Here is a 17,051-nt window from a genome sequence, read left to right on the forward strand (position 1 = left end):
TCGGCCGTGTCTTTCTGGTGCTACAAGTGATCCATTCCAACTTCTCTATAGTCTCTTGTGGGCCTTACAGGCAGTGTTGGGCCTCCTCGCATACATTGCTTGGTGGCGAGCTGCGACCCGGATCGCGACCGAGGAAATCGATCCATCGTTGTTCGGTTGCAGCGAATATGTTGGTTGCCTGTCTTATTCTTTTTATCCATTTAATATGGGTCTACGTCTCTTCACGACTTTCTACTTTTTATCTGTATTTATGATTTAGTGTCTCAGAGTTATATCATATATTTTCTAGTTAGGTTTTATTTAGAAAACTGAACCACAGGCTTAGAGTTGTACATGCTCTAATTAATACTCCATCTATACCAAAATATCAGTCGTTTTAGTATTTTTATAGATTCATACAATATTTAAGATGTTGGGAATAGTCCCACATTGTGAGTTGTCGGCAAGCATAGATTATATGGTTGAGGGTAGGAACCTCTAATGGACTAACTTTTTGGGGGAGTGTTGTCCAACAGACCTAAAACCCGTTGCTATGCGTGCGGACGCATGTGTCGCGGGCCAACGGCCTAGGTGGGCGCGCCGTGTGTGCGGGCGGCCTGACGGAAACGCCATGTGTCAGCGGTCTGCTTTCAGGGAATAATCTTACATTGTGAGCTGTGGATGGACAATCATGATTTATATGGTTCAAGATAGAAATCCTTAATGGGCTAGCTTTTTTGTGGGTGGAGAGAGTGTTGACCCAACAGACCTAAAATTGTTGCTATGCATGCGGGCGCATGTGTCATGGCCTGACGACCTAGGTGGGGCACATCGTGTGTGCGGGTGATAGTATGTCAGCGGTTCGGTTCCAACATAAGAAGCTCAATTTCAATGTATGTTATATATATATATATATATATATATATATATAATATTGTCGTTTATTTGAATATAGACATAAAATTAACATCTAAAACGACTAATATTTTGAAATGGAGGAGTATTGTTGTGTTGTGGATCGAAACGTAAGGGATAGAATCGGGCTTGATTATTTGACTGGACTTGAGATCAACTCAACATGAGGAATCTATCCTTGTATCAAGAAATCTACAAAGTTCATAACACCGCTTTGAGTGCACAGCTTGCACTGGTACAAAATTAGAGGAATGCACTAGAAAAGATCAACATTGTTTGCTTGATGGAAATCGTTTTCAGGTAATTCTCGTAGGCATCCAGTGCGAGCATGAGCGAAACTTTAGTTCAGTGACAGCTTTGTCTACTTTAGGGTAGGACGTACGTAGGTCCGAGTGAGTCATTGTTTGTTGTAAATAGTAGAATCTAAATTTTTACAATAAAATTATCTGCTCATCCTCACTTAGATGTCACTTCTCTAACATTTTAGTGTCGATTTATAAATATGCCCTCACTCTCATTTTATTCTAGATTCGCCTTGTCTACTTGTAGCCGATTATCTGAAAATCGCACGTTCCCACTGCGGGCTACAACAGAGCAGACCAGGCTCTCCGTTGAAGATGTGGAGTATCTACTAATGACGAGCTTGGCCTCGTTCTTGTAGATGTGACAATAGACCCTAAATTTTACTCTATAAAATTTAAGGATTAGATTAGATTAGGATCGAGCTTTATTTCTATTTATTTTGAACTAGAAATAATTTAAGGTCCTAACAAATTATGAAGAAGTATTTGGATCGCGATCCAGTATCATCCCTAGATTCTTGTGGCAGTATCATCATGGTCTTTTGACACTACTGTGTTTTATTCTCTCTTCATGCTGGTCTTAAAGCATAATTGACCAGTTTGATGGAGTTGACCATGTTTTTCATGGGTTCAACTATAGATGTCCAAACGGACGGCACGGCCCGGCCCGGCCTGATCCCGGCACGATTAAGCCCGAACAGAGCACATTCGGAGCACAACAAGCAGATCAGGATTCCAAGAAACAGTAGTTCATCAGTTCATCAAATAGCAACCTGACCAGGAGCTTAACAAAGGAGAGCAGATGAACACCAGTGAGCAGTAGATCCAGAGCAGATCTGGTTACCTATGTGCTGGACGTGCTGGACAGGGAAATGGCACCAGTGAGCAGTAGATCCAGAGCACCGGTTCCGTCGTCGACTCACCATGGAGATGGATGGACCAGGCCGCACTGGTTCCTCACGGATCCACACACCTCACAGTCAGGAGCAGATCCGAAGCACCGAGCACCAGTTCACAGTCGTCGGCGCTAGTTCCATTGAGCCCCGGCGCCGTTGACGTCAGGGACTCAAGATAGAGAGGGGAGGAGTGGAGGACAGGAGGAGCCGGATCACGAGCACCGAGATCCAGCGTTACCGTGTGGTGTACCGAGACTGAGAGGGAGGAGGAGGACAGGTCCACGAAGGCGCCGGAGCGGAGACGGAGAGGCCGAGAGCGAAGAGCAGTGGGCGCGCAACACGTTAGGGTTAGGGTTACGGCCTTACGGGGATGGGAGGAGCCGAGGAGGACAGGTCCACCGTCCACGGAGGCGCCAGAGCGGAGACGGAGAGGCCGAGAGCGGAGAGCCGAGAGCAGCGGGCGCGCGGCGCGTTAGGGTTAGGGTTACGGGGACAGGAGCAGCGACCGAGCGAGGACGACAAGGCAACGCAGGATTTATGCGGCTGTCCGCTGCCGGCTGGGGTGCACGTTAGGGATGGGGCGCTCGCAAATGGCTGTCGAGCCTGGCACGCTCGCCGGGCCGAGCTGAGCTCGGGCCCGTGTTAATCCGTACCGTGCCGGACTCGTGTCGTGCTAAAAACCCGTGCTTCGTGTCATGCTAACGGGTCACGTGCTTTCTAGACATCTATAGGTTCAAGCAAGATGTTGTGCGTACTAATGTCGATACGACCTTACTTTATGTTAAAGCCGAGACGCCATACTTGGTATCATCGTGATGTTCTACTTCTCTCGAAGGATCACTGTGACATAATATGATGTGAACGAAGGAAACTATAGCAGATGATATTAGGCTCTAGATACAAACTTTGTAATATGCATCATTGTAACTTAGTATAAGTATTTCATGAATAAAAAATATTGGCACCACCTACAGTACTTATTTCAAAAAAAAATATGATATGAACGAAGTTATTAGATATTTATCTGGTTGTCGCCCTGCAATGGTTGTTGTAGCAGTGGACTCGTTACTTTAAGGCGTGATTCGTTGGGCAACCGGCTACGTCCAGACCCGCCACATCCAGTTGATTCGTTGGCTACATGCGTGGAGTTCGGCCTGCACGCACCGATGCAAGCCAGGCGCTTTTTTGTCTGTCGCGCGCACAGAGACATGGGGGAGCGAGCTTCCCTAGCCAGCCATGCTGTTGCGACTTCTAGCTGCCCAATCATGCCCTTAGTTTAAGTATAGTGTATATTCCCGGTTAGGGATTTTTGGAATTGAAGATTTTGACTTGTATGATATTTAGGCCCTATTTGGGACAACTCAAGCTACAAAAAATTTGGTAGAGCTGGTAAAACATGTCATTAGGTGCTCCAGAAAATCGTGGAGTTAGAATTGTAGTCTTTAGAAGAACATTAGATAAGTCATTTTGTTTTTTATTTAGATTAAAAATATTTCTAAAACTATTTAAATTGATATTATAAACTACGGCTCGACACTGAAGCTAGACCTGAAACCATCCCAAACACACCCTTAATAATTCCCTTCAATCCCTTTAAATCTCGTTGGTTTTGGAGCAAAATGGGAGGGTCAAGCCTTGACCCTTGAGGAACCGTTGCTTTGCAGAATGCTTCAGTTGACTCTCAGCTCAAGATGTGATCTTATTTCGTAAACATTAGACACCAAAGTAAACAAGCATTCACCTACGTCTACACTCGACGAATACATGGTCTCAACTCTCAAATCACAAAACTTCAGCATTTCGAGGGAATTCCATAGCACTTCTCCAAAAAAAAGTCAAGGATTAGAAATCAAAACTCAGCTGAGTCTGTGACCATCTTACACACATCTAAGTACAATGAGAATGAAGATATGCAAATGCTAAACAAAATTTGCCAACATCGTTTTACTTGGGTCCACTACATATAGTAATGAACGATAACGAATCAGCGGTCACGAATCACAAGTAGTCAGCATATATAACTTCGAAGGATTCCATAGCATTTTTGCAAAAGCCGGGGGTTAGAACACAACTCAGCTGTGACTACTATCTTACACATATAACTCAATACAATGGAATGGCTATAAGCAGCTGCTAAACAAAATTTCCCAACATCATGTTGCCAGTGTCTACTACGTAGAGTATAACCGTAGCAACGACAAGGCAACGACAAGGATTTGGTTCAGATTTCAGAAGAGTGTAGTAGGTCTTCTAGTTCTGATCTTGGCCAATTATCCGATTAACAACGCCAACAGCAATGGTGCGCCCAGCCGACCTCAAGTATGCCCTCCCAAGAGCTCGGCTCTTGGAGAATTCCTGAACACAGACAGCTCCATCTAGTGTGACCTGAAAATTGCAAGAAAAACAGTATACTGGTATATGAATAATGTATGATCGTTGGGTAGTCTAAACGAATCCATTAACAATGACCTGTTTCATTTATTACCTGTATAACAGAATTCTGCTTGGATTTAAGAAATCGAGGTGCCGATTTACTTGGTTTGCCAGTCTTGTCAAGTAATGCAACAATTTTTGTTACTCTTGCAGCCTCCTTCACATGATGTATGTGAAACTCCACCTAGGTCCATAACATTGTTATGATTTGCTGGGAATAGCTAATCAAGCAGAATTTGTCATATTTTTTACCTGAGAGCCAACAAGAATAGGAGTAGTGATGTCCAGGACTAGAACCTTCAGCTCCAAGTGGTTAGCTACAGGCACAGGGAAACCAGGGTGACAAAGAACCCCGCCAGGTATTAGTTGTTTTCCATCAATACCCTGTAAACAAATTGCCACATTATCACCAGCTCTCGCTACGGTGCATGAATTAGAGTCCCGCTCAATGGCTTTCACAGTCGCCTCTTGCCCAGAAGGTAGAACTAACACCTGCAATAGGGAATACAGGATGTCACACAGAAAAATATAAGCATACTATATATAGGATGTCACACAACCATTTAACTGAACGAGTGAATAGTCGAAAAAGAATGGGGAAGGGAAAACTTTCCCCAGGACATATTATTAAACAACTTAGATGCAGCTATATTCCCGTGTCTTGATACTGAAAGGTCAAAGATTAGCATCACATGCCCAAGATCATGGTTTTAATAAACTGGAACCTTATCCATTTAATCATATCAAATTATCAATGCAATAGTGGATCATTTAAAGCATCTGCAGGGAAGAAAAGCTCCATAAGAATATACCTTAGAACCAATTTGGATGGCTCCAGTTTCCAATTTTCCATAAGCTGCCAATTGTCCTGTTGACTGAGACTTTATAACATCACAGATTGGAATAATCAAGGGCTTTGAAACATCCCGAGAAGGAAGCTGCAGAAAATCTATAGCATCCAAGAGGCAAAACCCTTGATACCTAATAGGACATCTCAATTTTAGTACAGAACAGAAACAGTGTACTCCTAATCAAATAGAAACCTTCTCGTCCCCACCCCACTCCCCATGGCCCAAAAAAATATAACATTCTTCCCATGCATGCTCAAGGTCCACAATCTCAAATTTGACCAAATAGGCACTGTGAAAATATGCATGTGACGATTGAAAAAGGCTGCTGAGCAGTAGAAACCAACATTGGACATTTAACTGCAGGCATAGTTCATTTAAGAGTACTGAAAAGCTGTTCTCCAAAACATTGACAGGTTTTAGTATGAAATTAACCAAACAACATTAACATGGAAATCCCACATTCACATCCATCTGCTCCAAATATTGATAAGCAGATTGCCAGGTAACTACAATCTATTTTACTTGTAGTTTATGAGATAGACAATCTCCAAACACTCCAACTTTTCCTTCCCCAGACCCCACTCATGTGGGAACCGTCAGCACTGGATCTATCTTTTTACATGTAGGGAAAAAAAATAAAGTATACAATTCCCTCCAAACAACATCAGTTGTCATTTGAAATATGTAGTTCAACTTCTTAAATTTAATTAATTAGATCAAACTGATAAAACTGACATGTAGCTTTGTCTTGAAAAACAAATGACAAAATATATTTATAACAAATATATTACAATAAATTTCAGCATGACAGTTCACATTTTAGAGATTGCATTGATGTTCAAAACACTAAGCGGTTAGTTTCATGTAAGGCAGCAAGAGGAACTATTATACATTGCCATACACTTATACAGTCCAGAGTCCAGACGATGTCTATTTTGGACTGTAGTGGTATTACAGATATGAGCACCACAAAACAGTTACACTCCAAAGCAATTTTTACAACCCTATTGAATCCATGAGAAGATATAGATTTAAGATTAATTACAACAACAGTTTTGAAATTTGAAACAGCTTGTAAACAGAAAGGAACAAAAACTTGAAGTCATAAATTTCGGACAACTTGTAAGAGGTCATATTCATAAGCTAGATAACCTCATCATCATAATGTAATGATCCACATGAGACAAAAGTCAACCTGAAATCAAACTTACCAGGAGGTCAAACGAGCATCTGAAGGAGCTTTGATCAAATTTTGGTTTTCTACAGCACTAAGAGGAATCCAGGTAATAGCTGAGTCCTTGAAGTTGCATGACCGCAGGAAACTACCAAGTTGTAGCTTGATGAAATCAAACCTTTCTTTTGCATAATCAACAGCATCCATCTTGTTGACTGCGACAACAAGCTGTTCAACACCAAAGCTTCTAACAAGCTGAGCATGCTCTTTAGTCTGGCCAACACTTTTTCCTCCTTCGCCATCCATGCCAGCTTCAAAAGAACCAGTTGAAGCATCAACGACAAGAATAGCTGCATCAGCTTGTGTTGCACCAGATATCATATTTGGCACAAAATCTTTGTGACCAGGTGAGTCAAGCAAAACCACACGGAATTTCTTGGTCTCCAAATAAGCCACAGCCACAGTCATTGTCACACCCCGTTCCCTTTCTTCACTGCTCTCATCCATGGCCCATGCAAAAGCAAATGACCCCTTCCCCTAAAAATGGAATATAAAACACACATGAAGAAATAGAGTGGCTTATATGAAAGAGGATCAACATACCTTTTCTTTCGACTCCTTTTCATTCTTGTGCATATATTTTTTTGATATCCTTCCTAAGAGATGCAGTAATCTCCCAGATAGTGTCGACTTGCCGGAATCAACATGACCGACCTGCCCAAATTGTTCAAAGTTACTTCCCTTTAGACATCAGAGTATCGGACATGTAGAAGAACAATGCCAAATAATAGATACTGTATTTACAAAATAAGTTGGGTGGTGACCTACTATTGCAAGGTTCAGTTGGCTCAACGCCCTTGACTCCAGATCAGCTAACATCCACTTCTCAGGCTTATACTCATCAGGCAAACAAGATTTCGTAACATTCACATTGTTCTTGTTTACATTTAGCTGGCCTACGTCAGAAGAGAGTTTCTGGATCACATTGTCATTCTGCGAAGAACTGCTAGCCCCGCTATTCTGGTTACCCTTTGACTGAAAACCATCGGAAGCCAACAGAGCTATCCTCTCCACAGGTACTTCTTCAGAAAGTACAGGGGTTTTCTTCTTTTTTTCAGCACCTAGTGAGCTACCAGCAGATGGTAACTGCGTGGAATTGGCTGTTGAGATGCACAAAACAATTAGAATTGAGAAAAGTGAGCTACCAAAAATACTTATAGATAGCCCAATGCTATGGATTGCAATAGCAACAAAGATCTTCAACTATATTGACAGAAAAAAAGTCCACAAAGCCATGGGAACATCAAATGCGGCAGTAATGGGATAAAATAAAACCGAGTCAGCACATTTAAGAAGCAAATGTGCATGGTTCTACTGCTAGGCATTATTTTTCCCTATTGATTTGGATGATTAGGACGATAGTACTTAGTACATGCCAACTGAGTTCTTAGTTAGACATATCAACAATTTATACTAATGATGCAAATTTGTAACAATAATACCTTTATCATAAGACATGCTAGCATGCTTTCTCATAGAATCACCATCAGAATTTACAGCACGAGTCTTCACTGGCGCCTTGGCAGAATCGTTTTTTGACGCAGCAGATGTCCTAGGCTCACTTGACACTGCAACGGCTGTATCTGACAGAACAATGATAACATGTGATGTAAGGAAACATTATGATTCCTTGTATACTTATAAACAGAATCAGAATAGTTAAGTTTCTGAAACTCTGATACCTTTTAACAGACCATCCTTGGCAGATTTGACAAAGGTCTCACGGAAAACACCACACATCTCACAGTACACCATGCTTTCATGATTACTGAATGTGCACATGGAACATGTCCAATGAACCGACACTGTACTTGAGGAATTTTTCAATGTTTCTATGAAAGATATTGGCAACAAATATTAGAGATCAATGTACAGTCAATTGGATTGTACTAGCAGAGAAACTCCTCAAAACTAAACCATGCAATAAGCACATAAAGTGCAGCACATTTAAAGCATAGACGTTTGCAGACCCAAAGGATAGGATACCAATCAAATCAATTAGCTGGATGACACCAAAAAATCATTTCCGTAGCTCAGGATGTGAAAAACAATACTGTGCGTGTTCACTGCGTGCCCACAATCCAGCAAACAATCAGCAGCAAAACCTACTAGATATTTTCATATTGCACAAGGTTTTTGTGTAAATTTTGGCTGCTGACTGGATGTGTGAAATTTGACCTCCAGTCAGAAAATGCAAATATGCATGATGCCTCCAGACAATGAATATGCAACACAACATCTCCATAGCACAGCATAAGAGAATGGAAATTTTGCATGTAATAAATCATTGTTTCACTTTCACAAACAGAATGCTATGACAAATTGTCAACAAAACAACTTGGCACAATTACATGCAACCCACATCAATCAATTGAGACCATCAGCAGTTGGTGCCAAAATAGGCAGTAAGAATTAATGCCAAACAGCAAAATAAACACTAATCAGCTGGACAGACATTGATCTGAGCAATTGAACAGCTTTTGTGAAAAAACAGGCACATTTCCGATTGTATGGCTCAGAGTATAAAGCAGCTCTAGTGACCATTTCCCCCTCTTTACAGATGATATGAATAAGGCCAGAAGATTCGGAAGGATACCTTTCCCTGTCATAACAGGAGTATTATTGCCATATCTGGTTTCATCATACTCATCATCATCATCATCATCATCATCATACTCATCATAGTCATCATAGTCATCATCGTAGTCGGGTCCAGATACAACTTTGCGAGGCATTTTCCTGGCATAAGGAGATTCCAACAAGTAAAGCACTATGATCTACGTACATGGCTAGTAAAGTCAAATCAGGAATGGCTCAACTAAATAAGAATTCCTAGAATCCCATCCACAACAAAATAGCCAGTCACCAGTGGCATATGTAGTACCAAATGCAACACCAAAACAGATGGGTTACTAGTGAAATACTCCGTATTCCGTAAGACTAACTTGACTCCAACCAATTGTCACCCCTGATCCAGCCACACATCCATACCTAATAGATGCAACTCACAGTTTGAAAAGGCCTAACAGTATGATGCCAAAGTAAGTAACTAACCCAAATGCCTAATATAACCTCTCTGAGTTCACCTGCGATCTAACAAACATTTCATGCTCATAGTTGACAAGATTTTCTTTCCCCGGACAAACTGAGAAGTATATTATCAACTTCATGTCTCTGTCTCCAGAAAATCCACGATTCTACTGACAAATTAGAGCAGATCAAACAGAGCAAGCACCGGAACCCAGAGCGTGCACAGGACAGTAGGAAAGGGACGAGAGACGCTCACCTGCTGCTGCTGCGGCGGCGCGGGGTGGTCGGGCACTGTGGCGGAGGACGCCGGGTGGAGGGGCGGAGTCTGGCGGGCGGAGGCGGGGCTGCGGCCTGCGGCTGTACGGGCGGCCAGGCAGCGGCCGCAGGCGAAGGTCAGGCGTCGACTGGACGGCCGGACGGGGGTCGACGGTCGGCGGAGGTCTGGGCGGGCCGCGGGAGGGCAGATGAGCGAAGCCGCGGAGGCGCCGGGGTCGGCCGGGCTGCGGGCTGCGGCCGTAAAGGCGGCCGAGCGGCGGGCGCAGGTCTGTGGGCGGCTTCGGCGGCGGGTGAGAGTTGCCTGGGCGGAGGCGTGGAGAAGCGTGGGGCGTGAGGCGGATCTGTTAAAAAAAGTTTCAACTTTAATAGGCTACTAGATGAGTGTCCGTGCGTTGAAACGGAGTCAACATATAAGGATAAGATACATCGAGAAGCATTAACATGTTTGGATTCAACATAACTTTTTTAGCAAGTGATTTTCATGCGATTAATGTAGTGTTGTATCAAAACTGATGACAAAGCATGTTTCTAAATATATTAATCAAAACAAATCAATGCTCCAACAAAGTATACACAATTCAAGTGGCCATTTAATTTTCTATCTTTAAGAAAATAAGATCAGAGTCAGATATAAAATTCATCAATACGTTAACATCAAAGCAAACAACATCAAGGGTTAATATCAAAAAGTACTGAAACCTGGGTCAAACAAGAATCCAACTATTGCAGACAAAACTAATTAGGAACCGCAAATATTAGAGATAAAATAGAGTGGAATGTATGGAAAGGAGAAAATACAAGGAAGAATGGGTTGTACTACAGTACTCTGGATAAAGTGTTGAGAAAATGGTGTAGCATCCACAATTAAGCAGCTAGAGTCCTAGAGATCACTTCCTGATGCTTTCAATAAGGTGTGAGCCACACAAATCCTTGCAGTATAACATCCAAACGACTTTAGTGAGCTCTGTTCTGATAACACAAATTATTGCTCTACATAGAATACTATCAAAGCAAAGCTAGTATAGAGTTAGTAACATATATGGCACTGTATGTGGGAGAAAACACCCTATCGAGTACTTGATCGTGTTGATGGCATTTTTTCGCTGGCAGGAACTCATTCACTGTAACCTCTCTATTTTTGTTCTTTTTATCTATCAACACGGCAGAAACATAACGACATGTACAAATTTGGTAATAAGAATTGACATAGAGTCATTTCTATACTTACTATTTTCCTTTTGTGCTCCAAACGTACATCAAAATTATCAGATATAATAACTGCTTATCCAAAAATGTAAAACATACTATGAAACGGTAATACCAAAGGATGCTGCACTTACACAGATACAATGACCTTTGTCTTCCCAAATTTTGCATAGGCAAACCCTGATGCAACAGTAGTTGGTCCTGTCTGCATAACTGCAAGACACATTGTAAATTATCAACAAATTACATGATCTGGAAATGAACATTGCAAGTTTCAACTCCACAGAACAACAGGTAGTATCATTTAAATCAAGGTTAAGATGTACATTGGCATGCAAGCACTGCTACACTTGACAGAATGACACAGTAAAGAGACATGGAACCTAAGCAGTAGATGACACAATAAACTGAGTAACTCTCACGCATAACGTTGAACACCATAAACATGGTGCTGGCTAGAGCAGGCGAAAGGCAAACAACCAAAACTCTAAATAGAGCAGGTAGATCAAGGACATGGGGGAGGGGTGTAGTTACCCGATGAGGAACTGCTTGCGCGTGGCGACTTGCCCTCTTCCTCCTCTGCGCATGTCAACTCAATGATAACTCTTCTGGCTGATCCAACGAACTATTAAGATAAAAATGTACAAAACAGGTATATATACTTCACATCACATGACAAAATACCTCTAGTTCAAGTTTATCCAAATTAGATAATAAAGAGTAAAAAATTATTATCTTTGCACCAATATTTTATTTCCCTACGTACCTTCCTAAAATTTTCAGAGCATCACATGTGATTCTGTCCACTTTTTTAGCTTTCCCATGCACTCGAAAAGTTGATCTATATCAAATGCATCTGCAAGGCAAAGAATGAAACCTACTTTCAGCTAAGATAAACTAAATCCCAGAAACTAAGAGAAGAGCATACTTTCACATGATTGCATATCAAGTACCATGGTGGTCAAATTTATAGTTTTGCACATGCTCGTACTGTTCCTCAGGTAAACCATGGTAGAATGAATCATACCAAAAGTTACAGCCCAAAGTGAGTTGCACTCGATTTAAAAAAACAAGAGCAATTAATTAGCCCTTGCCTTATGGTCGAGTTTTTTGGAGGGAAATACAATCACATGTTTCTTTTAACGGTACCTAATAACATTTGGTATATAGAATTTTCTATGTGTCCCTACTGGTAAAATGCCACCTCCATGGATTCAAAGGAAGCACCAGATATTAACATAGATCAAATCTCCAAAGCCCTCCAACCCACACCCATTTTTACCACAATAATTCATAGAAAATCTAATATTCATTTTAACTAAGGCATCTAGGTTTTACGTGAGTTGTTGCAATGGAATAGTTCAACAATGCAAGTCTTTACCCTTTACAAAGCAAGTATATCAATTATAAATTCTAAATGTTATAGTTCTGGAAGGAAATCAGATAAGTGTAAAAGAAATGTCCGGCATAAGTCTTATGATAGAAAGTCTTATGACTGATTGATAACAAAATAATGATAGGGAGATTTCTACAATATCTAAAATCATGTATAGTACTAATGAGCACACATATTCAATACCAAAATTCGTGAATCCATATTAAGGAAAAAATATGTACTTTATTTCCTCAATTCCACTTACTTGAGTGCACGAGCAGAGCCGAGTGCCATCTTGAAGTGAGAGTTCCAGCTAAGTGGCTTGTTGTAGTCATCTGAAATGTGGAGTAGATCATGAAGTGATCCATTCATATGGAAATCATACACAAGCAAGTGTTGGCAATATTCGACGCAATATCCCACAAGCTCATTCAGATTCGAATGGTGCAATTTTGAAATATTTGAGACCAGTTCAGCAAAGCCATCAGATGATTGAAATGACATCACAACACTACCTAATTTCTTGATGGCCAGAACTTAGATAAAGGAAACAAAAGTAAGTGCCTTATATTAAAGGGTTCAACTTCTGTATCACACTACAAAATGCAAATCGGGCCATCAACCAATAGAAAACAGCGCATACCATGTACATCCAAAATGCACTAAAAATCAGGGACTCCCGGCTCCAACCCACTCTGCCTCCCAAAGAAGAAAGGAAACAAAACCCCTTTCTCCAATGAATTCACTACCATTGTATCCAGAGCCCAGACCTCCACCAGAAAGAACTGCGCCACCAGCAAGTAAAGATTGTTTGGCAGCTCACAACTACGGTTTGCATCGCATAGGTAGTTGTCACTGCAAAGAAAAAAAGAAAGGAACATTAAGTCATGGGAAAATCATACTGAACTAACGTCATTCGTTACTTAAAACAAAATACCACTTAGGCGATGAGGAGAGCTCCTCCGCGAGAGCTGATGCGAGCGGGTACTGAGGTGCTCGAGCTCGTCGATCAGAATGACGATGATGGGCTTGGAGCTGATTACCTCCTCCTGTTCTTGGTTGAACGTCTTGCCGCTTATTAAGGGAGAAACAAGGACTAATTAAGTATGAAAAAATTCAATGCCTCATTACAACCATGATATAAATGACTAAACCATATTAATAATATCGATGACTTAACATAACGTTTACCTGCATACGACGGGCACAGCGGTCTCAGACTTCTTTCTTTGCTCCTTCAACAAACGTTTGCTTCTCTTGATGGACTTCATTGATCTCCTCTTTAGTTGATGGACGGCCACATGAGCTTGTGTTTATAGAAGGAACACTTCCAAATTTCCTATTCTAAAACAAACAGAGGATCTAATGTCACTTCAGTTGTAATCAAGCAATAGAAACTTACCGCAAATAATAAACAAAGCATACGATTTCAAATGCAAAGGATCGTGAAAACATAGTATCAATACATCACGGAATTCATTGAAGAAAAAAATGTTTATTGTCAAATTATATACCATTTTCCTTGATTACTGGAATGTTTAGCTCCTTCTCTTCATCTTCATAATCAAGATCCATTATGTAAGAGGCAAGAAGCAAAAATGAGGTCAAGGAAACAAAATACTCCATAAAGAAATTGTTTAGATCAGTCTTACATGAAATAAAACTAATAAAAAATCAATGTTAAAAAGGATATTCATCTTCCTCGATTGGTTGCTCAACCTTGTAACCAAATAAAAATACACTGGTAGTTTTCGATGTGTGTGACAGCTCACACTCTTTATTGAAAACCAAATCAATTTCTATCTAGGGGTATTTTTCAATAGAGAGGGTTCCAATAGCAAGCTTCTGGTCATCAACTTTGACATGACACTTTCACTTTTCTTTGATTCCCTAAGTGCAGCCTACATGATTAAATCCAAGTAAGTATACAGAGCAAATCCAACAGAGAAAAGTAAGTACACATTACAATGAGATTTACACTGGAAAGTGCAGGATAAAGTCATGTCCAAGCACACACTTGACAGTGGGTCTAGGCTTGACCTCGAGACCTGCAAAACACAGAGCAATCTGAGATAGATTATATGAAGAACACAAAACTGATGTTGTTAGAACAATCATTTCACAATGCACAAAATAAGAAATTTAGGAGCATACCTCTCCCTGCCATGTTGAGAATATTTGTAGTAGAACAAAAGAAGCAATCCGAGGAAGGATACAATACGAATGATCTGATGTTTTTAACAAAGGTAGCAAAAGAACAAACATCCTAATTCAGTGGCATCACGTCCTATAATAAGACCCTATTGAAATAGGACACATTGACAGATGCATGTTTTAAAAAGCTAATAACTGACAACAGTAACATAAGCATTGCGAACAACATCTTTGATTATTGTCCTTTGTGAATCGTTGAAGCCAACAAATTTCACTCTTGCGGCTCTTGCGGGCAATGTAACTCAACACTGCAATTGGAGTACAATTCACTAAGAGAGCAAGATTATGGTGAGAATCTGAATAAATTTGTCAAACACTAAATTACTACATGCTCCAAACGACCAAAACACAACCACCTGGCTGACTTTCAGTTGCTGTTGAAGCCTAGCATGATGCACTTTAATTAACATGAAGTACATGGAAATAGATGGAAATGGCGGCGGCTGGCATACCTTGGTGGCGCTTGTTGGCCTTGCACTGCGGGCACGCCTGGGTGTCATCCTTGCGATTGTACTCGTAGCAGGGGCGGCACATGGGGAAGCCACAGAAGGTGCAGAGGTCGCCGTCCGCCGTGGTGCCCACGCCGTGGCCACAGATCTAGCATACATGTCCGACCACATGCTTCCTCGAATTATTTGCACAGACGCAAACAAACCAAGCCCCCAAAAAACACATTCAGTTCAATCCCCAAGCGAACACACCGCGGACGAATACCCTCCTCCTACTCCTATATTCCCCAACACTCGTCCCCTGAAATGTGTTACACTCACCGCGGCGGCGTCGCTGTCCATGGCGTGCTAATCCGAGCCTTCCACGAGTTCATAAATGCCGGACCCCGCCGAATCACTGCATTCCTTGGCTTCCCCTACCACGTGCCAGCGCTAGTTCGCCCTCGGGCTCACACGCCGATGGGAGACCGCCGCACTGGGAGCCGGCAGTGCGCCTCCGCCCGGACACTCTCTGCTGGTGCTCATTCATCCTCCCCGTCCCGTCGATGTGGAGGCAAGGCGCGCGATGTTGTCGGGGGAGCCGGCCGGAGAAGGCATTGTAGGAGAGGTCGTGGCAGTGGGCAGGGGAAGGCGAGGCGCGCTAAGTCGTCGGGGGAAGGTGAGGCGCGCTAAGTCGTCGGGGGAAGGTGAGGCGCGCTAAGTCGTCGGGGGATTCGCGGCGCCGGTTGGCGGATTAGATGGCGGAGGTGGCTGCTGGCGGTCGTGCGTCTAGTTTGGGCGGGGGCCTTCGCCGTGGGTGGGAGGGGAATCGCGGCGGGGGGGTCGTGCGCGTGATTGCCGCGGGCGGGAGGGGAATCGTGCGGGGGAGGGGGGGTCGTGCGCGGGATTCGCGGCGTCGGCGTTCGTGGTGCTGAGGCGGGGGCAGTCTACACTGCCCCCTTAATAGTTAGTAGAGATAATGTAGGGTGAAAACAGGCGGACAGTAGGTAATTCCATATCCGGATATGGATATCGGATGCAGTTTCGATTAGAGGTTGTTTAGTTTTTAGAGACTAATTTATAGTTCCTCTATTTTATTCCACTTTAATGTATATATTGTTAAATATGGAAATTAAAACTCTATTTTAGTTTCTGTATTTATCAATTTACAGGCTAATTCTTTAGTGTAGAGACTAAAGTTTAGTTAAAGTACTAAAGTTTAGTCCCTACTTACCATGTTTGGTTATAGAGACTAAAAGTATATTCAGAATGCGTTAAAATAAAAAATGAAAGGACAAAAATATTCCTTAGCATTCTGTCGCCATTAATGCAACCGAAATAAATGATGGGTAAAAAGTGAAATTAATATGGTTTAGTCACTTTTAGTCACCCTTGAAAGACTAGAGACTAAAACAATTTAGTTCATGTTTTAGTCACATTGCTTGGCAATTTAGGCACTAAATGAGACTAAAATGAATGGACTAATCTTTAGTCTCTCAAACCAAACAGAGCATAAAAATTAGTCCCTAGAAACCAAACATCTCGTGATAAACTGGATGGATGCGAATATAGGGACCAAATTTTTATTTGGATAGATAAAAGACGTATATGGATATTATTTAATCAGATACATGCGGATAACGGATACTAACTGCATAATACATACATTGCTTATCGTTTGCTATAATTCAGTTTGTGCATAAAACAACTACAAATCATACAATAATCCAACATGACAATTAGACATGTTCAGACGTTGGGTCGAGTCAAGATCGAGTCATGGGTCGTTTGGCACGGCCCACGCCTACCCAGTGCATAGTGTTGGGTCGGATCTGGTTGACCCGTGCCTCCTTATTGGACGCGTTGGGTCGGGGGGTTTTAGCTTTGGGTCAGGTTTCTAGTAAAAAATCGT

The 17,051-nt window shown here is 41.9% G+C and overlaps 1 protein-coding gene, 1 long non-coding RNA gene and 1 other non-coding gene across 4 annotated transcripts; all 3 read right to left on the reverse strand.

Annotated features, from left to right (window-relative positions):
- Positions 1–3,989: 3,989 nt before the first annotated feature.
- On the reverse strand, positions 3,990–10,253 carry LOC103642014 (HBS1-like protein). 2 transcript variants are annotated; one of them, XM_020545584.2, is made up of 11 exons: positions 9,897–10,253; positions 9,207–9,349; positions 8,293–8,442; positions 8,053–8,187; positions 7,379–7,710; positions 7,154–7,264; positions 6,588–7,087; positions 5,338–5,506; positions 4,778–5,017; positions 4,578–4,709; positions 3,990–4,477 (listed from the first exon to the last, which is right to left on the reverse strand). In XM_020545584.2, the coding sequence occupies exons 2-11, from the start codon at positions 9,343–9,345 to the stop codon at positions 4,343–4,345; spliced, it is 2,043 nt and encodes a 680-aa protein (XP_020401173.1). In that variant the 5' UTR covers positions 9,346–9,349; positions 9,897–10,253; the 3' UTR covers positions 3,990–4,342. The 2 variants fall into 2 exon arrangements, with proteins under 2 accessions (XP_020401173.1, XP_008663551.2); XM_008665329.2 differs by having other exon boundaries at positions 8,053–8,193; positions 9,897–10,248.
- A 291-nt stretch (positions 10,254–10,544) lies between these two features.
- LOC103642012 (uncharacterized) lies at positions 10,545–11,974 on the reverse strand. Its single transcript, XR_002265545.2, has 3 exons — positions 11,889–11,974; positions 11,657–11,747; positions 10,545–11,335 (listed from the first exon to the last, which is right to left on the reverse strand). It is a non-coding gene; the product is annotated as an uncharacterized lncRNA (long non-coding RNA).
- Positions 11,975–14,277: 2,303 nt separating this feature from the next.
- On the reverse strand, positions 14,278–15,479 carry LOC103642015 (uncharacterized). The gene is made up of 2 exons (XR_002265546.2): positions 14,476–15,479; positions 14,278–14,398 (listed from the first exon to the last, which is right to left on the reverse strand). It is a non-coding gene; the product is annotated as an uncharacterized protein (transcript).
- Positions 15,480–17,051: the final 1,572 nt, after the last annotated feature.

This window comes from Zea mays, chromosome 10 (assembly GCF_902167145.1).
Source record: "Zea mays cultivar B73 chromosome 10, Zm-B73-REFERENCE-NAM-5.0, whole genome shotgun sequence".
NCBI classification, from domain to species: domain Eukaryota; kingdom Viridiplantae; phylum Streptophyta; class Magnoliopsida; order Poales; family Poaceae; genus Zea; species Zea mays.

Excerpts from the sequence above, each read along its gene's own strand:
- LOC103642014 (XM_008665329.2), bottom strand. The coding sequence starts at position 9,345 with ATGCCTCGCAAAGTTGTATCTGGACCCGACTACGATGATGACTATGAT. Across the intron at positions 7,265-7,378 it reads GCCAACTGAACCTTGCAATA|GTCGGTCATGTTGATTCCGG; the intron begins GTAGGTCACCAC and ends CAATTTGGGCAG. Across the intron at positions 4,478-4,577 it reads AGCAGAATTCTGTTATACAG|GTCACACTAGATGGAGCTGT; the intron begins GTAATAAATGAA and ends TGCAATTTTCAG.